Here is a 23,226-nt window from a genome sequence, read left to right as displayed (position 1 = left end):
ACGAAAGAAGCCACAGCGAAAGACAGACACGGGCACAGGTACAGGGGTAGCCGGACACACGCACACACACAGACACACAGACACAGAGAAGAAGCAAACAGTGAGAGGTAAAAGTTAACAAAAGAAGGAAAGTAAGAGGGAGAGCGTGCTTCAGTGATGAAACGAGATGGCGTGGGAAAAAACTCGCAAAAAAATCGTATCATAAGAGAGGGGAGGGAAGGGTTAACGGCAGCCAACCAGCCAGCCAAAAAAAAAGCACCGGCGGAGAGACACACATGCACTACACATACAAATACAACCACACCCAAAAGAAGGCAAGCAAACAACGATAGCACAGGCTGCATGAAGAGGAAGAGAGAGGAGCACCTCGGTTCCACCTTCAGCAGCACACAGAGACACGAATAAACACACGTGCGGCATACTCCATAATGATGACGGTAAGATTTGAAGCTAAAAGCTCATCAGCACATGCCAACGACAGCTGAAGTTCTTATCGTCTTCAGTAGTTCTGCCCCGCATCGATCCTCTGTCGTCTGGCCTTCCTTTCGTTTTTTTGTTTCGAGTTTCTCTCTCAGGCTTCACTTACCCTTTTAACATCACCTTCGGCGCCCTCTCTTGCCCCTTCTACACCATCGAGTCCTCCAGACTTTGGTGTGGAGAGTCTCCACACTATATGATGACCTGCCGCGGCTTGAAGCGACTCGGGAGGGGGGAGCGTGACTTGGAGGCAGGGTGCGCAGGATCTCGGAGGGCCCTGGCCCGAGGCTGGCCAACTTCCTCGCTGAGCTCATGTGGCATGCACCTCCACCACCCCCTTATTACCCGCACGACGGATTCCACCGCCTCCGTCCTCGAGCAGGACTCTCGAGGTGGCCCGCATCGATCAAGCCATGCTGTCCACCCGGGGTCTCCGTCTGACGCCGGCCGCGCAGCACGCACCCGAAGAAGGGACGAGAAAGGCCAAGAAGCGCCTGCTAGACGCATGGCCCGGCTCGACGGCAGGGCGGCTTGTTCTGGTCGATCAGGGCTTAGCCAGAGACGGGTGAGCTGTGACTGTGTGTGTGTGTGTGCGTGTATATGCGCTGACTTGTTCGCGGCTGTGAACGCCACGTTGAACACGCACAAAAAAGAACTCTTTTTTGCACTCTCTCGTCTGTTGTTGCTTTTTTTGGGAGAGGGGAAGGGGGAAGGGGGAAGAGGAGGGGGGTGTTGAACATCCAAAGAAGCACCTGGTTTCACCCCCCTCACTTCTCTCCCGCCGCCGCCGCCGCCGCCGCCTCCTCTCTCTCCTTTTCGGTTCAGACGCATCTCGTTATGTCTTGAAGTGCTTTCGTTTTCTCCCCCCCCCCCGAACGTTTGCTCCGGCTCCGACTCCAAAAGAGGACGGAGAGGAGAAGGGGGAGGGTAGGGAGCGGCAGTGACAGTGTTGCCTGCTGAATGATACACGCATATGCAATTGTGCAAGCAACGGTATCTAGTAGCCATTCAAACACGCAGCCAAGGAGGTAGACGAGGGCGAGAGAGGCATGGAGAGGGAGGAGGTGCGAGCCCAAGCAACGACAACAAGACGGGGAAGAAACAAAGAGAAAAAAAAACGGGCATGCATGCATCGACGAACGCACACACGGAGGGACAGACAGATAGAGAGAGAGGTTGGGCGGTGGGAACCAGAGAAACACCGACAGAGAGGGGGGAGGAGAGGCGAGGAGGAGGGAGGCTGTGTAAAACCAAGGAAACTAACGGAGCAAATGAGGGAGGGAAAGCATACGAACAGAAAACGACAAAAAAAAGCACGCATGCACGTGGTTCACAATATAACAGAAACATGTCATATCTATATATCTATATAGATATATAGATTTGTGTATATACATGTATGCATACACATACACACACATATACATGCACATATAGTAGGCAGATATATATATATATATACATGTATGAAAGCACATGAGTATCCGTACTCGTGCGTGTGCAGGTGTGTGTGTGTGTATGGGTGGGGGGGGGTCTCCCTCGCTTTTCAAGCGAGAGAGCGGATTGGAAGTGGCGGTGGGGGGGGGGAAGAAAAGAGGAAAGGGGGAGCGAAGAGATTAAAAAACGAAGGAAAAGAGAAAGGAAGGTGTGGGACTGGAGAGGGGGAAGAGGAATGGAGAGACAGCTCCACCGGCACTTCGAGACATGTCAACACGTGTGCATACATTCCCACACGCCGCTAGAGAGAGGGCGCGCGTGGGCGATGAGGGGAGAGAGGGAGGAGGGGTGGCGATGAACCTCTTCGCTATGTACGCAGGCACTTGCCTTTGGCTGATGGTAGCGAGAGAGAAACGGGAGATGAAGAGTGAACCAAAGAGGAGAAAGGAACTCGCCACAGTAGAGCAAAAGGAAAAGGAGCATAGATGTCGAACGTAGAGATGAGGGAGATCAAAACTAAAGGACGAAAAGAAACGAGCAAGGAGGCACTTGAGACTTCAGTTTTCCTTCATCGTTTTCCTTAACAGTGCATCTCTGTGTGCCTTATGTGTGTATGTGTGTGCGCGCGTGCTTGTATGTTGGATTCGGATGCAGAGCTGGGCACGTGAACGTGAAAAGAGGAGGCGTAGTGTGAAGGCACTAAGAAGCCGTGTAGGGGCGTGAGGGGCAGCGTCGGAGGCCGATGAAGACTACGAGGGGCGAGACACACGCAGAAATGTATTCCCACACACGGTGGCGTACATATACACACAAAGACAAAAACACACACATGCACACAAAAAGAAAACACGCATACGAACACACACATACATACACACACGCATGCACAAACACGCACAGGCAGAAACACACACACACAAACTTGCACACATACTTATACACACACACACGGACATAGACACACGCACACGCACAGAACCAAAAAATCAAAAAGAACCAAGACAGAACACATTGGGCGTCACATTCGCACGAAAGAGAGACAACGAGAGAAAGGGAGGGAGGAGAATCAAGGAAGATTTTTCGTTTACAAAGAAGTAACGTACAGCGTTACAGATGGTGAAGAAAGCGAACAAGACGCAAGACCACACGCACACAAAGAAAGAAAATGGGGCACACCACGCGGCAAGCATATTCACCGCTCAGTATCCGAAACTCTTACACTGGCCAAGACACACCTGCACGCACTCACAAGCAAAGCATACTAAGTGGCTATACGGAGGACGATCGGAGATGGTGAAGAAGAGAGAGGAAGGAACGGCAAGAGTAGAGTAAGAGCAGAAAACATGCAAAGGAAACCCGAGAAGATTGGCCATACGAGACAGGCAAGCTCACGCGCATTCACACGCACACGCACAATACAGAGTAACAAAATAACGTGAAAGCAAGCACGTTCGTGCATACACACACACACACACACACACACACACACACACACACTTACACATACATAGACAGAATCACAGACGCAAGGAACACATTGGATTCAAAACAAAAATAAATAAAAGCGTACCCGCACATAGATATGGATGCATGCACACGTATCTTCACACATACAGCATGTATCCTGTGCACCGTAACGAAGAAGAGGCAAACCATGAGACAAAAGGGCAAGCAAAACCAAAACAGGAGGGTCTCATAAATTGTTGGTTCGGTTTAGCTGCACCACTGATGCGGCTGCTGCGGCGCGGCAGCCATCTGGTTCGTCATGGCAAATGCATCCGGGGTGTACATGACACCAGCGCGCATCTGGCCACCGGTTGTGTACACCACTTGCTGCTGCTGTGGCGACTGCTGCTGTTGCTGCTGCTGCTGCTGCATCGCATCAACAGCGGTCGGGGAGGCGGTGGAGTAGATAAGACCGCCAGGCTGGTTGCTGCGCAGGTATTCGATCTTGCCAGGCGCAGACTGCACCGCTGCCTGCTGCTGTGGAGAGGCACGAACAGCCATCAGGTTGGGCGAGGTCGCGTACTGTCCCTGCATGTACGCTGTGGTGGCGCCGGCGTAGCCCTGCGGGGTGGCATAAGTCGCTGCGGTCGCGTAGCTTGGCTGCGGCTGCGGCTGCATGACTGCAGAAGGCGGCATGATGGAGCCAAGGGCCGATAGGGGCTGCGGGATGCGGTTGGTGCTGGGTGCGGCAAACTGAACACGAAGCGGGTTCGTTTGTGGCGGCACAACATGCTTCTCGTTGAGGGCAGTGATGGCACGCTGCGCAGATTCCTCCAGCTCGTAGCGCACCCACGCGCTACCCTTGCTACGACCGTTCGGCTCCCGCATGATCTTGATCTCTAGCAGAGTGCCGAACTGCGCAAACAGAGGGCGGAGCTGGTCCTCAGTGCACACTGCAGGCACCTGGCCAACGAAGAGCTTGCTGCCAGCGTTGATGTTTGCCGCAGCGCTGGTCCACACCGCTGCCGCTGCCGCCGCGGCGGCAGCGTTGGCCTGAGGTGTCAGCATCTGGGTTGGGGTGGGCTGCGCCGGCGTCATGGAGGTGGATCCACCACGCATTGGGAACATTGCCGCGGCGGAGGCGTTGGCAGAGTACATGGGCTGCGCCCCCGGCGCCTGCGCCGACGGAGTGGAGTAAAAGAAGCCACTGCCGGAGCCGCTGGCCGCACCGCCGCCGTAGGTGTTGAAGGAGGTGCTCGTTTGCGACTGGCTCATATTCTGCTGCGCGGATCCCTGCGCCTGCTGACGGATCGCCTGACTCGGCGAAGCTTGCGTGGGAGAGGCGTACACCGTGGCGACCGAGGTGGACGAAGGTGCACCACCGTTGCTGCTGTTGCCACCGCCGTACATGACTGCGTTCGGGCTGTTGTTGGACAGGTAGGAGGAGACAGTGTTACCGTAGGTGTTAGCGTTGCTGCTGCTGGTGTTGGCGTTGGAGTAGATGCTCTGGCTTTGAGTGGCCGCACGCTCCATTCCCTTTGTATGTACTGGGCCTCTCTGTCTGTGCTGCGGTGGTGTGCCCTTGCTTGCCAGCAGAAAGGGAGTGGACCACGTTTGCAGTAGAAGAGGAAAAGGGCGAAGACGGATACAGAACAAAAAAAAAAAAGAGAGCGAGAGGGAATCAACCAACGAATAAATGGACACACACACACACACACACACACACAGACGAGGCAAAGATGGAAGGAGACCAGCGGGGCAGATAAACGCGAGGAATCGAAAGAGTGCGCGTGCGCGAGAGGGACGCAAACTATCTATCTATCTATATAACAAGTACGTTCTGTTGCTTGCTCTTGCAGCAGATAACAAAGCGGAAGAATGGTAGAACGAAAAAGGGAAGTGGGAGGGCGGGGCGGGGCGGGGCGGGGGGGAGGAGCACCAAAGAACAGAGAGAGAGTGGGCGCGAGTGCGGCGGGATGATCTGCTGTGTTTTGCTTTTTTTCTTTGGTGCCTTTTTTTTTGTTGCCCCCTCCTCACCCCTTTTTTGTTTTGTTTCTACGTTGGAAGAGGCAATACAAAACCAAGAGCAGCAAAGAAAAACAAGAAAGAACAACAATAACAAAAGAGCGTGAGCACGAGGCGGAAAAATAAAGCACGAGACAACAACGATGAGGGCGACAGCGGCACACAGGGTACTTCGTAATACTGTAAACGTGTATGGTTGCCTGTGTGTCCTACAGGAGAAGCTCCAGCAGACGCGAGAGAACGTAGGTGGCCACCGAAAACAACAACAGGGAACACAGAAAAGAGCGAAAGCCACACACAATCACGCACAAAAAGAAGCGAACAGAAAAGGGAGTACACCACACTAGCACGAGTAGCGGTAGGGAGAAAGCGGAAAGGGGGAAGAAAAGGAATACGAGAGAGAGGTGGTGGTGGTGGGGGGTCAACAACAACTAGAAACGTACAGAGCACCGATGCGAAGGCAAATAACAGAAGACAAACAAACAACAAAATGAAGGGGAAGATAAAGCAACGAAATAAGTAAAGAGAAGAGGGAATCGCACAAACGGGGTGGCACAGAGCGTCAGAGATCCACACAAGCCAGGCAAGAGGCAAGACAGAAGAGAATACGCACCTTCTTCCTTTTGGTTGTTGTTTTCTTGTACCGTTGCTTGTTTTGCCACACGTTCACAAAGGAAGGAAGGAAGGGAGGAGGAGGAATCGAAAGCAGGCGCGAAAAGGCGAAAAAAAAAAAACGAAAGAGCGAAGAGAATGGACAACAACAACGAACAGAGATGTTCACAAGCCGATAGGCGACTGTAAGAAGCAATCTCAGCGAGAATCACCTGCACATACACACACACAGTCCAACGACACTGTTTCCTTTCTTTTTCGTGTGTTTTTTTCTTCGGTCAGACAAGGAGACAAGCGAGCCCGTAGGGACAGAAAAAAAAAGACAGCAGGCAAACGGAGGTGGATATGGGGTGGTGGATGGCGGCGCAAAGACAAAGAGAAACAAACACACGCACACGGGCACACAGACACGCGAAGAAGAGCGACAATAGAGGGAAGACGGAAATGCAAGTACCAAAAGAAGCGGAGGGGGGGGGAAGAGTGTATCTTCTTCTTTGGAAATACGTCTGTATGGATATAAGCAGTAACAAAGAAAATCAGAGAAGCACGAGCGCTGCCACTTTTGGGTCTGTCCTCCGCTTTTTTTTCGACTGCACGTAAATGGGTAGTGCACTAGCGAAAAAAATGGGAGATGAAAAATCACTCAGACACAGAGACACGCGCGCTGATGGGCAGCGAGGGCGAGGCAGGGGGGGGGGTGCAAGGAAGGAGGGAGGAGGCGGTGAAGTAGCGTTGCGAAAGAAGATACCCACTCACACACCAAGAGAGAGAGAAACACACAGAAAAAGCGGAAACAAGAAAACGACGAGAACCCAGTAAAAAAAAAAAGGAACACTCACGCACGCACTCACACACAAAGTCGTTCCCGGCTTTTTGAGAATTTTTTTTCGTTATTGGTCTTTGAAAAAAGGTAAGACAGAGGAAAAAAATTGACAGAAAGACAAGCAAAGTAAAACGCAACCACACGCGAGTGGGAAGGCGTTTCTACGCAGAAAGAGGAGGGAGACCACAGCGAGCCCACCAGAAGAGGGGCCAGAGAGATGCGAGAATTTCTCGTGGAGGGAATCGGACTCTCTCACATACACCCACCCACCCACACACACACACACACACGAAAAAAATAAGCAAACACGCGCACAACTCTTCTGCCACTCCTGCTCTGCTTTGAAGTGCCTTTTCGTTTTCTCTGTCTATTGCCGCTGGCCCCTCTCGTTCAGTTTTGCTGTTGTTTTCGCGACGTGTATGCTTTCTGTTTTTTTTTTTGTTTCACTCAACAACTACCTTTATTGCTTGCTCGACTTTGCTTCTTTTTCCTACGTGCTGCCGCCACGGTGATATCCTTTTCTCTCCTTTTCGTTTTTTTTCGTCTTGCAGGCAATCCCCTTCGTTTCCGTTGCTGTCCGAATACACAGACACACTGACACAGAAAGTTACGAAACAGGAAGTGAAGGAAGAAGCACACACACACACACACAAACGACTGATTCTCGGAGTGGCAGTCGGTCAACGAAGAAAGAAGAACCAATAAAAAAAAAGAAATGACGCACAGTCAAAGGTGACTCAGAGAAAACAACAACAGCAAGAAAAAGAACCTGAGAAGACAGAGAGACCACACACACACACACAGCACGCGAGAGAGATGGAGAGGGGCGAGGGAATCAACACAACCGGAAACAAAACAACAAAAGGGGAGGGGAAATGTAAACACGTAAGACCTAAAAAAAAACGGGGAGCACACAACACAAACAAAAGAAAATCAAGGCAGAAAAAAAAACGCACAAGAAAACGACCGAAACGCCTTGGCACACAGACAAACACTAGAGACGGAAGATGCAGACGTACACACACACAAGAATCTGCGAGAGAAAGAGTGTGTTGGATGAGGAGAGCACAGGTGGCAGAACAGGACCAAAAATCAAAAACGGCAGAAGGAAAAAAAAACAGAGGCAGATATGGTTGGGTAGATGAGACGGAAGAGAGAGGGTGTCAAACAAAAAGTCGGGGAGGGGGAGGGAGAAAAGGAAGCCAAGCAAACAAAAAATAAAGGAACGGTCAAAACCTACACACACATACACACACACACACACACAAAAATCAGATGAAAGATGAGCGAAGAAAGCAAACAATAACAACGACGAGGGAGGGGGGGGGCGAAACACAACCCCACAAACACACACACACACAGAAAGGAAAGGGAAGGGCTAGATGTGTGCGGGGAGGGCCGAAAGAAACAAAAAAAGTGTGAAGGCAGCTGGGGGGAGTGGAGGTAGAGGGAGGTGTAGATAACAGTAGAATCCCAACCCAAGAAGCAAACAACTGAAAGAAAAGCAAAAAAAAAAGATATGGGATTGTCGTTGTTGCTTTCTTCACTCTTCTCCGAGCAAGCTCGTAGGGAAGCGAGGAGAAGACGGGGGGGGGAGAATGCTGGGGAAAAGAGGGAGTGGCTAAAAGAAGGGTGGGTGATGGGCAGCAGCAGCAACAACAGCAACAAGCTGATGCGAAGGGCGTGGGGAGAGGGGAGATGTGTAGTGAGAAAGACGACAAACGGAAAACAACACCAAAAGCAAAAGAGGTGGTCGAAGCCAGAAAAGAGAGGGGGGGTATGTAGGAAATACTTGGGTGCGACAAATAAGTGAAAGCCAAAAGAAAGAGTGAACGCGTCTGGACCACGATAATGTTTGAGGGGTGAGGGAGAGAGACGGGATCACGAGTACAAAAATAACAGAGGAGAGGGGAAAGGGGAGGCGTGGGACACACGCACACACAAAGGTACACAACAACCACAACCACAACGAGACAACAAAGAAAGACCAGTGAGCTACTAGTAATACGTGCTTGGGGCTGATGAAGGCTTCGCGTCTCTTCTTTTTTGGTTGTTCAGCTGTCGAGGGACTTTTTGTTGTTGTTTGGTCTTTTGGAGAGACGCGATTTCCTTTTTTTCGTTGCTTAAGAGAGGGGAGAATGCGGAGCTAGTTTTGCTGGAGATCTGCGATCGAGTGTGTGATGCATCGGCGTTTCCATGCAGGCATGTGTGTTTGTGTGTTTTCGTGTTGGAGTCGGTGAGGGCAAAAAGGGAAGAGGGGGGAGGCGGGGAGGGGAAGAGGTAAGGGCGAGCGCGCGAGAGTCATGAGAGCCGGCGAGGGCGTCGGAAACGAAAAAAAGGTGTATGGCACCGATACCACCGAAAGAGAGGCGTGGGGGTAGGTGGGAAGGAGTAAGCAGCAGCAACGAGAAACGGCGAGGAGCCATTGCGTCAAAGTCCGCTGAGTACTTATATAGCGGTGCGGGGTAAACAATAATACAGGGTAATGCTTAAATGCTTCTTCGGCGCACAATATTTCTGGGTTGGGAGAACTAGGGAGGGAGCACGAGACCACACAGGACTTTCACTCGATTCCGTACTCTCCCTCTCCTCCGTTGCATCGTGATCACTTGTCGGTGTAAGGATCCGGTTCTAGCGATGATTCTGTTTTTCTTTGCTTTTTTTTCTGCTGCTTTGGGTAGTAGGCCCGACATCTGGCAGTCAGAGGGACGCATTCTCGCGTGCCACTTCGTTCGGAGAGGATGTGAGGGGCCCAAGAGAAAGGGAGCGCAATAAATAAGACGCTGAACCCCATCAGCTGCTGTGCCGCCGGAGAGTAAACTGGTGGGGCGGCAGAAGTTATGAGAGGAGCTCACCACAGAGGAGTGACGCACACACACAATGCGAAACCATAAACAGCAACACAGTAAGGCAGACAAGCAAGCAAACACAACAAAACGAAAACAAAACAAAAAAAAAAAAGAAACGCTAGCATCCACACCAAAGAACGGAAACCGGAATTCGAGCAGGGTAAGACTCTGCTACAATACACACATAGATAAACATGAAAGGCGCGATAAAAGTCGCATGGAGGGGAGAGAGGAGAGGAGGCATGGAAGAAAACCTCCTGTTCGCTCGCGTGTGTGTGGGAGAAGAAACAGGGGCACGCATACACGCGGAAACCCCCCTCGCAAGGAGGACTGCTTACGGCCATTACAGTCACGATTGCCTTGAATGCGGCAGACCTCCTCTGGGATTCACCATGTAATCAGTGAATACGGGCGCTCGCTTCTCAGCAAACGCACGCGCTGCCTCTGGGATGTCGTTGCAGTGCAGACTAAAGGCGTTGATGGCAGCTTGGTACTCGAGCGACGTCTGGGCCGCGCGCTCCCGTTCCCAATTCAGGACCAACTTTGTGTTCTGCACTCCCAGTGGCGAGTTGGCAGCTATCTGTGCTGCGCGCTTGCGCGCGTGGGTGAGGAGCGCTGGATAATCTGTACACACTTCCTCGACAAAGCCCATTGCTTTGGCCTCCACACCGCTGAAGTCGCGGCACGTAAAGGCAAGCTCGCGCGTGCGTCCCTCACCAATAATGGCGGGAAGACGCTGCAGCACGCCAATGTCCGCGGCGAGACCCACTGCTGCCTCCTTCACAGAAAAGGTTGCACGTGCTGTGGTGTAACGCACGTCGCATGAAGAAGCGACCGATGTAGCCCCACCGATGCAATGGCCATCGATCGCGGCGATGATGGGAATGCGGCACCGCGCCAGCGAAGATATTCCATCTTGGAAAGCGCGCACCACACGGTGCTGGTTCTGAAGAAGCATTGCATGGGCTTTGGAGCCGCTCGACGCTGCTGCAGTGGCAGCGGCTCCACTGCCAGAAGGCGGCCGCATTCCCGAGAGTTCCTTCAAGTCGATGCCAGCCGAAAACGAGCACCCGTCACGTGCTGCGAAGATGGCGACACGGGCTTCAGCGTTGAGCTCCTCAGAGAGTAGCTCTGAAAGCTCTGTGAGAGCGGCTGCATAGGCGAGGCCAAGAAGGTTGAGCTTCTTCACAGGGTGATTGGGGTCGCCGGAGAGAATTTCAATGACGCCCTTGGTCTCACCACGGTGCACTGCAAAGGGACCAACGCGGCGTATGAGCGACGCTGCCTCTACCGCAGAAAGCAGCCGGCAGCACCTCTTCATATTCCGCGGCTTTGGACTCCCTTTTTAAGCATCCCGAATGGACAAATGTACGGAAGTAGCGCACTCAACGTGCAGCCACACAAACAACAATAGCGAAAAACAAACAAACAAAAGGCATGGTGCACCAGAGAGAGAGATTGAATAGTGCACGGATTCGCAGCGATCTACCAAGCGTAAACTTGAAGTGGGAAAACTTGCTGAAGCAGCCTCGAGAAGACGTAGAGCAGACCAAGCAAGGATTCGTCATGAGCCCTCGAAAAAAGCACACGCCGAGGTTGAATGTTGAGGTCATGTGGGCAGGATCGGGAAACGCTTCTCCGAGTACAAGTAGCGACGATCGCTTCTTTATTTTCCTTCCTGTCCACAGGTCGCCGGCTTTTTCTTCTACTTCGAGGGAGCAAAGCAGATGATGCTGCTTCGCCACCTCCGCTGGCCTCATCCAGCACATACAATGCGAAATAGGCACCATCCGAGCAACGTTGTACTACCGGCGTTGTTGCAGACCTTTTTTTTTTTGTGCTCTTGCACGGGTGAAGCTGCTGCCCTCTTTTTTGTTTCTCTTTGGGGCTTGCAAGGTTATCACAGTTCAAATATCAGGGTGAAGTTGGGAGGCTCTGATTGCTTTCTTTCTCTTTGCACACAAGCGGGAAAGAAACGCGACCGCGCAAAAGAAAAAATAAAAATGAAACGCACACACAAAAGTAACCGCTATCTCTATCTACATGTTTACATTCCATTTCGGATGCAAGATCAGCAACGCATATTAGCGTCCATCGGTATGGGAGCGTGCAGGAAACACAGAGGCAGCTACAAACAACCTCAACACCATCACTCGGCTAATAAAAGACTTGTAGAGCCGGGCAACGCTAATCGGTGCAGACAACGTAAAGGGTACGGTAAGCTAGCAGCTCTGCGCCCTCACCCCTCAAAACAACTGTGAATCGGAATGGAAAGAGCGAGTTGATGCCACACAAAACACCTTCACCCTCCTCATCCTCTGCAAAGGAGCGATGCACGGAGAGGCGTGCTTCTTTTCCGCTTGCAATAACTTGCGAAAGCGGTGTCACGCTCCACTCCGGTGACATTTCGAGAGGGCGCGTCTGCTCCCAGTTCTGCGCACTGTATTCCACACTGAGGCCTTTGAGAAGATTACCGAGTATCAGTATTTTGCTTTCCTCCTCCGCAAAGGACAGTGAGACAGGGTAGTCAGGCTGGCAACCGATCCCGCCTTCGAAGGAGACTGCGGTTGATCTACCCGTTTTCACATCTGAGATCGGCACAAAGCAGTAGATGCCGCCACTGACACTTCGACCCTCGAGAGCGAGTTCACGAGTTTCGCCGCTGGCAGCAATGCTCAGTCGTTTCGAGTACACCCCAGCATCCGAGGGCGCAAACACAACATCCACAATCTGCTTCGTGTTCGGCTGGAGGGTGAATGCACGCGGGTGCACCAGAAAGGGCAGTATGTCGCTCGGATCAAAAAGCACAGCATTGCTCACGTTATGCGCATTTTCACCTTCCTCCGTGTAACTGGTAATTAAGATTTCAAGGGAGAAAGAGCCCACGTTGTGGAAGCTCAAACCCTTCCGCGTGGATTCGCTCTTCTGCGTACAGTCAAACGCCAGATGCTCCACAGAAACAATAGAGGAAGCGTCCTGTTGCAAAACGCTTTCTGCTGGAGTAATGGTCAACTGTGTCGGGCTGCATGTCCCCTGCATGTTCACAAAAACAAAAGCGACTGTGTCATCGGGCATAGCCAGCTCCACCTTTATTAGCTCATTGAATTTCCCGTACGCGTCTGGGTGAAAGGAGAAGTGTATCTCTGCTTCGGTGTGCGGCGGTACCTCGTCGAATGCCACAGCCAGAATAGAAAACGAAGAAAACGGGTTCAGCGGCGGAGCGCGAATCATGAAAGGTGCATCGCCAGTATTATGCACCTTGCACGAACGAATAGAAGCATGATGAATGGGCACTTTCCCAAACTCGATGAACACCTCTCCCTTGTAGCTTTGAGACTTTGCAACATTTTCATCTCTATCTGCGACAACGAAGCCCTTTACGGACACCCGGCGAGCATCGCTTTCAGTCGGCTTCTGTTGTTTTGTTGGTAGCGTGCTTGGTGCCTTTTCAGCCTCCTCGATCCTAGCAGATGGCCTCACCGCACAGCACCTCACCACAATAAAGCAGCATTCATCGTCTAAGCCGTTCAAGCAGCACTGAATTCGAAACTGCTTATGCCTGCTCCATAGCTCCTTTTCGCTGCCAGACTCCCAGTCATCATACATAGATTGCTTTTGCGGTGGCGGTGCATCGGAGACGAATCCAATCGAGACGTCTTTTTTCGGCCTCGCCCGATGCGGTGGAGCGGCCGGCTGCGGGGACTCCACGTACTCGTACTCCATGGGTGCATGGAAAAAGATAGCCACCACAACACTTTCGCCGGGTTGCAAAAAACCTGCGTTAGGAGACACTTTGAAAAAAAAGCGCGGGACAAAAAATCTAAACTGAATCAGTTTCCCACTTGTGTTTGAAAGCACTGTCGTTGCAAAAACACTGCGGCCAATGTTGCAGGGGGGAAGCAACAGCGTCCGCGCTGACAGCGCTAACGGAGGACGCGCTCCCTGTCCGCTAACAGAAATGTGCTGCGTGTCACCAAACTCGTTTATGAGCTTCAGGCGGTGCGAAAAACGGCCCTCCTGCGGGGCCTCCATCTTGAGGGTGAAGCTCGCCGTCTCAAAAGGTACGAGCGCCAAAACCTCAGGGGTAACTACGACCCAAGGAGGAAGATTGTCGAATCCAACGAGCTGTTTCACACTCGATTCGTTCGTAACAGGCACCTGTACTGATCTCATCGTTTGCAGCGGGATCGTGCCAATATCAAAGGCAGTGGACGGCAAGCAGGGTGCGCGGTGCGATAGCACGCCGTCTACGTTCAAAGTGAGAGGCAGTATTTGATTCTGTACGACGCACTTGATTACCGAAGAGAAATCTTTCGGCAGGTCTTTCGAAGGCGTAAAAACAACCCGCACGCTGTATTCCTCACCAGACTGCACACACACACGCGACGGGGAGACAGACAAGGCGCCAACCAACGAAGGAGGAACTTGAAACTCTGCAACCGCGGCAATGTTGGCTTTATTAACGACGCTCACTTCATCCCAGTACCGTTCGCCGTAAAAGCACGCCCCGAATTCTAGTTTTCCCGTTGTAAGAAACACTGGAAGGTTAGTGCTGCTGCCTGTAATTGAAATGGCATGAGGTAGCTGAGAACTGTTCTTCTCTGTGAATGTAATTTCGCTGTTGATCTGCGTCGGATTCAGCGGGGCAAAGCTGAGTACTATCAGCGACTTCGAGAAGGATGGAATCTCTATTTTGTATTGCTGCGGTGAAATTCGGAAACAGCTCATTTGTTTGCCATCGACAGGATTGGTGTGTTTTTGCTCAAGGAGAGATTTGAAATCACCACCGACAATCACAGTTCCCGGCATTGCCCCACTATTTCGCAGCGTAATCACCTTCGCGCGCTTTTCGCCCACAATCACGGTGCCAAAACTTACGCTCCTCGGCTCCACAGAAAAGACAAACGCTTTCTTCGAGGAGGTGAGCGGTACTGCAAAGTAGCCCTCATCAGTCTTGACATATATGGCGGTGGAAATATCACTCACATCGCAAGGTCGGTATTTGACGGTGACATTCCACGACAGACCTGGTGATATTCTTGGTGGAACAGTGTACTCAACGCTCACCACGTTTGCGTACCTCGGCAGAATGGGCATCACTCGGAATGTTTTGGGGACGGTCGCCGTGTTTGTGAAGGCGACAACAATCTTGTGCTCTATGCCGACATCGTAATCGGCGAAGCACACAGCTGCTGGGTTGCATTGGAATGGTGTCTTGTCTTCGGACAGCAGATCGCGCGTGTATGCCGGTGTGGCGCTGTTGATAGCGTCGCGCGGTTGTCGATTCCATTTGCGATGAGTGCTGTAGCCGCCGTCGCCGTCAACAACGTCTTTCCGGTAGAATGGATTTTTGATCACTCCGTTGTCAAAGGAAAGAAAGTCCATTTTGCTGTTCTATGGCAAGGCAGCCAAAAAAAAATGAGAGAATGAAATTTGGCTGCGCTGCAAAACGGAAAAAAAAATAAAGAGTGGTAGATGCGAAAGGTGTGGGAGACAGAGAGGTCAAGCGAAAGTGATAGTTAGCAGCAGAATGGATGGTGCGAGGATCTTCGGATAGTCAGTGGTATTTTTTTTTCTTGACCAGGGGCTGACAAGAAGCAGCAGCGACGGAGAGATAAAAAAGACAGCCTCGACAGCCTCGGATTGAAAACTACTTTTCCATAGAAAGTTCACTACCTTGTCAGCTGTCTTCAGAACCAACAGCATCAGCTTTTGCAGCTGTGTCAAGTACTTACAGGCCACGATAGAGGACCGCTTCTGTGCAGAAGCCTGCGCACTCCAACGGCTTTAATAGTTGAATGTGTAAAGCAATCCTCCCTCTCCACAGCGAGAACAAAAGACAGAAAAAAATGCTTTGCTCGATTGTTTTTTCAGGGATCCAAGTGCCTTTTCTCGGCGACGAGCTCCGCTCATAGAGGGCCCTCTGGGCGCGGTATGATGAGAAGGATGGCATGCTGCACCCAAAGGCCTTCTGGCCCACCTTGCCATTTACTCCTTGTGTTCAATAACGATGCTGCTGACGTGATGATCGAATACACTGGGAAGAGGCATGAGAATTGAAAACTGCGGCAGACACCGGTGCTCGGGTTGGGAGAGGGGGCTGAAAGCCTTTCTGGACACGACATTCCTCACGCTCGAGATAAGAAGCACGCCGTTGAGAGAGCGACTCTATGTGCTATGGCCAGCCGGCACAGATCAACCTCGGCGATCCTTCCTGCGCTCGAGAAGCGTGCTCATGGTTTAGGTGTAACGCCGATATGCTCATAGCGTATTGCTTTTACGACTTCATGATAAGGGAGAACACCCCAACGCGCCATCCTTGTCCACCATCCACTCTGCGAGGAAACCAGGCTGCCGTCCTCTCCCTGCTAGCGCCGAACCACTTCTGGTGGTGTCAGGGCCAGGTGCTTACGACGTACAAAGGTGAGGGCGATTTGCCGCTACCGATGTGGGCGGCCAGGTCCCCTGGATGGCGCTGCGTCGGAGCGGCCGGTGACAACGAACGCGTATCATCCCCCTGATGGGCAGAGTGTCAGCTTCACTCAAGTGTATCCCAGCTGGTCCTCACTGCCCATGGGTGGTGGCCCGAGTGACTTGGAGGGGTGCACCAGGTGGCGGCTGGCAGGGGGGGGGGGCTGTGCGGCGACCTGCGGGGCAGACGGGTAGAGTGTGAGGCAGGGGCCGTGATCTCAGCTGGCTGGGCCGGCGTATTGCTGTAATGTGTGTCTAGGTCTGCTTCGCGCCACGAGATGGGATCCTGTGACAGGCCGGGTAGAGTGGAGTTTCACTCTTGTTTTCTCGTAAAATGGCCACAGTGACGGTAATATATTTTTCTCCTCTGCCTTCGCGTGATGAATTCAATGAACTTGCAGGTTGCAATACCTTGCGTTTGTCGTTACCGCGGATGCGAAGGTGGTATCAAGGAACTGCTAAAGTGAGAGTTTTGCTATTCCATGTTTCCAAATTACTGAGATTAGGCTACTCACACTGCGAAATGATCAGACAAGGGACAATGGCTTCGGTGGGTGCAATGTGGTTTCAGCAGCCTCAATTGCATTTCTTGCGATACAAGTAAAAGTGAAACCGTCGACCATATCGCGACACTGCGAACTGAAGATGCAATGCAAACAGAGATGCTGATTTTAGTAGTAAAGGGACTGTCGGAGTGTTGGGACCTTCTGCTCTATCAATGCTTCAATGTTTTTGAAACATTCAGTTATCTCCTCGCTCAAAATCCACTTCTCGTCCGTACACCGCAAGGCCTACACAGGCAGAATAATCTCCCTTCGAGAGATGACCGAGAGTTTTGTAATTCTTGCGCTGCCATACTTGCAGCAGTCGCAGGATTCCCTGCAGTCTGCTCAATATGAAGCGCTTGTGCGTCAGATGGGACCTCTGGGACAGACGTTTCGCCACTTTTTTATCCCCAGCCTCAAGATCGGAACGTTGGACTCTCTCATGGAGGCAAGCGATGAGTTAGCGAAACTGGATCCAATGATGGAAAATACTCTGCAGAAGCTGATTGGGCTGATGGAGGAAACGTCCGGAAAGCCGCGCAGTGTAGTCACGACGTTCCGAATCAACCAAACTCAGGAAATGTCGTCCGCTGGCTACATCAAGAACTTCCTGTGGAGCACTGCGCAGTTCGACCCCAAGGAGACAATTCAGAACCTAATAGAGAAATTTTCCCGAATCAACGCTACAGCTGATGAGCGTGTCCGTGTCATGCTGGCGGAGTACAATGAAACTCGCAACAAACTCATAGCGGCGAACCGGAAGGGTGAGGGAAACCTGTCCATCCGCCCAATTCGGGAGCTAGTCGCTCTCTATAATCGGGACTATCAGTGCTTTGTCGACACGGAGTTGTTGGCCACCGTTTTCGTAGCGGTACCTGTGGCGGCTCAAAAGGAATGGATGGCGACTTACTGGAAGATGAACGAGTATGTGTGCCCGCAGTCGAACCGTGTTGTGGCCGAAGACAAGGAATACGTGCTCAACAGCATTGTTATGTTCCGGAAAGTCATGGATGATGTAAAGACGGCGTGCCGAAAGAAGCGTTATGTTATCCGCGAAGTGGAGGGCACCGACGACCTTTCTTCCGCCGAGTTGCGGAGCCTGCAGCAGAGGGCTGAAAAGGAGAAGAAGGCGCTTTACACGCTTCTGTGGCAGCAGTATTGCACCTGTTATGTTGCCTGGATCCACCTCAAGGCGGTGAGGGTGTTTATCGAGGCGCTTCTGAAGTTCGGACTCCCGCCGCGCTTCATTGCTGTGGTGCTGCAGGTGCCTGCGGATAAGGAGGCCGAAATCCGCAAGCGCATTGCGCAGGTGTACCCCGATTTGACGACGCCGTTGGCGAATGATGTGACTGTTGATACTGGTGCTTTACAGCAGGAGTACCCCTATGTTTCCTTGAAAGTGACGAACGTGCAAAAGTAGTGGTAGGGGTAGTTTTAGGGTTGTTTGCTCTGTTTTTAAAGTCATGCCTTTTCACTTATTATCGATCTTTGCATCCGCAGGTATGAGGTCAGCGTTGCGGAACGAGTTTGCTGAACGAAGGGAAGCGAAAGAGTTTGAGGAGGGAAAGGGCAATCAACAACAAAAAAAAGGCAAACCCGCATTACTTTCACAGCTATAGAAGGCTTGTGTCTGCAAACAAAAAGGAGTTTTTAGCACCTCATTTCTAGTGGTTCCCACAGTAGCGTTTGCTCTGCTACACAGCCGGAATTGCACCTAAACAGATTGGGAGCAGCAGTGAGACTGGATAGCAGAGCCTCACGGCGATAAAGCTCGAGGAGCGATTAATAGTAATAATATCACAATGATTTGTGCCACAAAGCACCTACTTCCAATGCCGAGAAACAACGTCTCACCTCCTTGTCCATGCGTTTTCTTTTTTTGTTCCCTTTTTGCCCAGTCTAGCAACTTACCGTGATTTACCGGCCTCTCAAGGGCTACCTTTCTACCTTTTCTTTTTTCAACTGCGGTGAGGCACGCTACGTTGGGCAGCCTCACCATGCATCACCATATTATTGCTGTCCTATTTCTTCTCGCATCTGCTTGCGCTTGTGCAGATGCATTGTCTGTAGAGCTGGCTCAAAGCACACTTCTGGGAGCAGAGGCAGAGCTATCACAACATGCTGTTCAGTTCTCTAACAGCTCGCTCTGCTTCCACACTGTTGCTGCAGATGATCAGAATGCAAACACGATTGCGTCTACGCACTGCACCTTTGACAGTGGTTCGACATTTGAAGTAATAAAGAACGTTGATGACATGTGCTTGAGGGGAATAGTGGTCGATCATCAGCTCTTCTGTCCCCATGAACAGGTGCAGCAGCCGGAGGATGGAGACGCGGAATATGCTGCTTTCTCGTTCAAGGTTCAAAATGCTACCATTTACAAAGAAAACAGCGAAAGACGCTTTGTTTTCAAAGGCGACAAGCTTACTGGAGTGTTGAATCAGGTTTATTTTAACGGAAATGCGATTTACATGGAGGAAGACGATGCGTACATCTTTCTGTCGACGACCATTAATGAGGCGGAAGACAAGAAAGTTGTTGTGTTCCGCTCTGAGGATGGCTTTGTCTACAATGCGATTTCAGTCATCCCTAACCTGCAAGAGGCTCAGCAGCATTACATGATTTATGAAGGTGGCCGCGTGCTCTCTGTAGTGTCGTCCTTCAATGGATCGTACTACACCAGTGTGTCATCTGGCTATGCAGGCAGGCACTGGTCAGCCATGAGGATGCTCAACGTATCTACACCACCAGCATCTGTCATGTTTTCGGGAGTAAAGCTCCAGTACGCGTGCTCGAACGAAACATCTGAGAGAGCCAAGTGGTACGTCGTCGACGACAATGGACGACACGCTATCAAAAAAGAGGCACCCGAGTTACCCGCTGTCAGTAAAGCCACATCCCGCTCTCCCTTTCTTGCATTTTCCTTGAAAGCGTCTGACAGCGACAAAAAGAGATTACTCGTTCTGCAGACCGAGCTAATAGACGACAGACAGACCAACATTCGCGCTTCCCTATTCTCTGTCGACGACTCCGCCGAGGAGAAAGAGAAGGCGGAGAGGATCGAAAAGTGGAAAAAAGAGCAGCAGAAGAGAGAAGCAGCCCGCTTCAAGGCAAAGCTGGAGAGACTGGAGCGGGAGAAAGCGCTGCGGCGCGAGCGGAGGCGCAGGGAGGCGGAGCGTAAGGCACAATTTATTACCCTTGACGAACCAAATGTGCGGGCTGCCAAGGAGTTTTTCGAGAAAGATGGGGAGATGATACTTGTGCGCCGTGTGAACAAAGATTCTGTTGCCTTTGAGAAGGAGGTTTTCTTTTCGGACCTCTAGTGCAATCATTCTTGTTTGGTTTTCTTTGTTTTCGTGGTACATCCTTGCCATGGTCTGTGCGTCATGTGCTTCTTTTTCATGTCTATGTAGCTCTTCTCTCGCCTTTTTGGTTCTGCCTGCAATGCAGCCATGCTGAGCTGGTGCCACCCCAGGCAATGTCGGCATAGAGGTAGTCAGGACAGTCCTTTTCATTCTGGACTTCTTCTTGAGGTAGCCTTAGCGGCTCAGCAAAAGCAAAAATTACAGCTTTGCTTCTCTCCGCAACGCATTGGCTGCAGATGCCGTTGGAAAAGAGAGCAAATCGTTCTCGTCGTGCTCACTCCTCTCGCACTGTTTGTCATCTTGCCTTTCTCCCCCACCCTTTCGGGCCAACGCCTTTAACGGCACGGATTGCTTCCCCTCTTTTCTGCCGATCAACCCCTCAACTGAATGTCTCCGAAGAAGCTCGCATAAATCACTACACGGCCAGCCTTTTTTTTTCTTTTAAAAGGCAGCGGCACATAGAGCTTATAGTACACACCTTCTACCATAGAGGCGTGCCTGGCGTTTCCCTGGCGCAGTAAAAAGAACATATCTGCTTCATTCAGCGCTGAGAAGCAGAGACTGGCGAGATCCGAAGAGGAAGTCGAGTTTCGCAAGCTACGCCTTGCTGGACGAAAAATGCAGGAACCCACCAGCCCCAGCGATGGCGAGCTGCGAGAGATCCAGTATCGCGAGCATCTCTCATTGAATCACACGCTGAAGATTGTCATTCGCAATAGCATCTACGCCGCCATTGGACGCGTTCTCATGGGAGTTGTGAAAGCCTTAGTGAAGCATGGTGTCTCCAGAGCGTTCTTAGTCCGCGTACCGTCTGAATTCCTCTCGCTGGATCCTTTGAAATGGGCGGCCGTCTTCGGCGGCTTCTCGAGCTTCCGTTTCTGCCTGCAGACACTGCTTCGCATCCTCACGCCATTCGGAGTCTCGGAGAAGTTTGTGTCGCTGCTGGCGGGCTGCACTAGCGCCACGCCTGCGTTTGTCATGAACAAGGAGACGCGCACGGAGCTGTGCCTGTACCTGTTCGTCCGCAGCGCCCACACCTTCTCGCTGCGCTACCTTCTGCCACGCATGCCAAAGATCCTTCAGGAGTTCCACCACTACGACGTGGTGCTCATGTGTCTGAGCTCGTCTCAAATCGCCTACGGCTGTCTCTTCAACCCCAACACGTTGCCGAAGTCGTACCAAGGCTTCCTGAACCGCGCCTCTACCTTTCCAGAGAAGCTCATCCGCGGCCATTCTGGGTTCTGCCGCCAGCGTCTTCTCCCCGATCTTGTAGACTACTGCTGGTCGAGGAAGCTTCCCCTGATCGAGAACTTCGGCCAAAGCGGCGCCAACACCCTTTGCAAGGTGGCACACGGCGATTACTCGTGCAACGTGTGGGCGATGATCTTCATCTTTAAGAACATCCTTACCATGGGCGTGCCGCTTTACGGCCCGCTTCGATTTGTGTCGATGCTGGCGTTCCAACGCAGGCGTCTCATGACGAACCCAGTTTCCACGATCATGCAAAACGTGCGCTCGATGCTGATTAGCGCCCTGTTTCTCGCCTTGTACACTGCAATCATTCTGCGCTCCGCCTGCTTTGGTGTGCAACACCGGGGCGGAGGCACGAAGACGGTGACGGCGCTGAGTTCCATAGCTGGGCTGGCAACGCTGCTCGAGCCGAAGGGACGTCGCATGGATCTCGCCCTGTACTGCTCCATGCACGCGCTTCGCTCTTTTCTGCTTACACAGAACCTGCGTGGTCGTCTGCCCTACCCGCGCCACTGGTTCGTGTGCACCGTATATCTGCTCTCTGTCGGCTTTCTCTGTTACCAGTACGAGGAGGAACCGAAGCTGTTGGACCGCCGCGTTCGCACGGCGCTGCGCCTTCTGCTAGACGAGCAGTCACCCGCGGCGTTGACAGAGAAGGAGACGTCGCCGCTTGCGAGCGCCGCCGCGTCCACGTACGACGGTGCGGAAGCGCCTGCAGAGTCTCGCTGCGGGCAAAGTCAGGGGAAAGCGAGTGCAAGTCGCCAACACCGTGTCCTTTGCGTCGATGCGCCAAGAGCTGTAGACTTGCCAGAGGAGACGAGGGTGACGGAAGGAATGGGGCAGCAGCGGCGACACTACAGACGCAGCGTCGCAGCTTTTCCTGCAACGAAGTTCAAGGAACAGCAGTAGTGAGGGACGAAAAGAGGGGTGGGCTGAGGAAGGGGGGTGGGTGCAACGAAGAGGCAGAAAGCTTATGTATGTGCGCGCGCGCGAGTAGAGCTTCCTTTGATGGGACTCAGGTGACTGTTAATGTACTGGAGACCAGCGCGGACTTATGAGAAAGCTGTACGGTCTCCTCTTGTTTACCGTTGCTCATGAGGTTACCTCTTTCGCTGTTGGTGCTCTGCTCTTCTCCAGCGCGACGCAGTGACAACACCCACCCCCCCTGCCTCCACATTGCGTCTTTCTGATGTCTCCCTCTCCCAGCTGCCTTGTTGTGGTTGTCGTTGCCGTGATGGTGTGCTCCTCTGGACTTCGAGGAGCCGTCGTGCAAGCAGGCAAATGAGGAAAACTAACCAAGCAAGGGCTTACTCCTTTCTTTCACCTTTGCTCTCTGTGCTTCTTTGCCTTTTCAGGTGCTTGCACATGGTTTCTCCTAGGGCATGTGTGTGTGTGTGTGTGTGTGTGTGCATGTCTGGCTGATCCTTTATTTACGTCTCTCTGTTGCTCTATCGCGCTGCTGCGTCTGCACTACCTTTTTCTTTTATTTTTTTTTTTTTGCTTTTCTGTCTCATTATTTTCTCTCCTAATATGCATATGTGGGGGAGGGGGCGCGCGTTTGTGTGGTATTCTCTCGACGTTTTTTACGCTTTTTTTCGGGGGGAGAGGGGAGGGGGAAGGAGGAGGTGAGGTTCTGCATCTCTGGATGGTTGACTCGGCTTGCTTCTCCAACACCCTCCCGCTGTTTCTTTCTTACTGCAACTGCAACCACTACTATGGTCACAGCCACCCCCTCTTCTGTCAACTCCCTCCCCCGTACGTGCTTGTGCGTGTCCGTTCGTTCCGGTAACTGTCAACATACGTGCATGCACTCGTACGCCTGTGTGAGTTTCCGTCTTCCTTTTTCCTCCATGCTAGTATGTATTTGTCTCTTCTCGTCCTGTGTAGTGGGCGTGGGTTGCGTCCGTCTTCTCGTCCTCGCCGTC

At 52.0% G+C, this 23,226-nt stretch overlaps 6 protein-coding genes across 6 annotated transcripts; 3 read left to right on the top strand and 3 right to left on the bottom strand.

Moving 5' to 3' along the window:
• Nucleotides 1–3,627: 3,627 nt before the first annotated feature.
• On the bottom strand, nt 3,628–4,893 carry LDBPK_180590 (RNA binding protein, putative; the record flags this gene model as incomplete). Its single annotated transcript, XM_003860025.1, has 1 exon — nt 3,628–4,893. One exon carries the CDS (start codon nt 4,891–4,893, stop codon nt 3,628–3,630), a length of 1,266 nt encoding a protein of 421 aa, XP_003860073.1.
• A 5,125-nt stretch (nt 4,894–10,018) lies between these two features.
• Nucleotides 10,019–10,990, bottom strand: LDBPK_180580 (peroxisomal enoyl-coa hydratase, putative; the record flags this gene model as incomplete). Its single annotated transcript, XM_003860024.1, has 1 exon — nt 10,019–10,990. One exon carries the CDS (start codon nt 10,988–10,990, stop codon nt 10,019–10,021), a length of 972 nt encoding a protein of 323 aa, XP_003860072.1.
• An 866-nt stretch (nt 10,991–11,856) lies between these two features.
• On the bottom strand, nt 11,857–15,054 carry LDBPK_180570 (hypothetical protein, conserved; the record flags this gene model as incomplete). Its single annotated transcript, XM_003860023.1, has 1 exon — nt 11,857–15,054. The coding sequence occupies one exon, from the start codon at nt 15,052–15,054 to the stop codon at nt 11,857–11,859; it is 3,198 nt and encodes a 1,065-aa protein (XP_003860071.1).
• A 1,812-nt stretch (nt 15,055–16,866) lies between these two features.
• On the top strand, nt 16,867–18,105 carry LDBPK_180560 (vacuolar ATP synthase subunit c, putative; the record flags this gene model as incomplete). The annotated part of the gene is made up of 1 exon (XM_003860022.1): nt 16,867–18,105. The coding sequence occupies one exon, from the start codon at nt 16,867–16,869 to the stop codon at nt 18,103–18,105; it is 1,239 nt and encodes a 412-aa protein (XP_003860070.1).
• Nucleotides 18,106–18,940: 835 nt separating this feature from the next.
• On the top strand, nt 18,941–20,008 carry LDBPK_180550 (hypothetical protein, conserved; the record flags this gene model as incomplete). Its single annotated transcript, XM_003860021.1, has 1 exon — nt 18,941–20,008. The coding sequence occupies one exon, from the start codon at nt 18,941–18,943 to the stop codon at nt 20,006–20,008; it is 1,068 nt and encodes a 355-aa protein (XP_003860069.1).
• Nucleotides 20,009–20,668: 660 nt separating this feature from the next.
• On the top strand, nt 20,669–22,210 carry LDBPK_180540 (hypothetical protein, conserved; the record flags this gene model as incomplete). The annotated part of the gene is made up of 1 exon (XM_003860020.1): nt 20,669–22,210. One exon carries the CDS (start codon nt 20,669–20,671, stop codon nt 22,208–22,210), a length of 1,542 nt encoding a protein of 513 aa, XP_003860068.1.
• Between the last annotated feature and the right edge of the window lie 1,016 nt (nt 22,211–23,226).

The sequence above is a fragment of the Leishmania donovani genome, chromosome 18, assembly GCF_000227135.1.
Source record: "Leishmania donovani BPK282A1 complete genome, chromosome 18".
NCBI lineage: Eukaryota > Euglenozoa > Kinetoplastea > Trypanosomatida > Trypanosomatidae > Leishmania > Leishmania donovani.
This window is presented reverse-complemented; position numbering and strand designations above follow the sequence as displayed.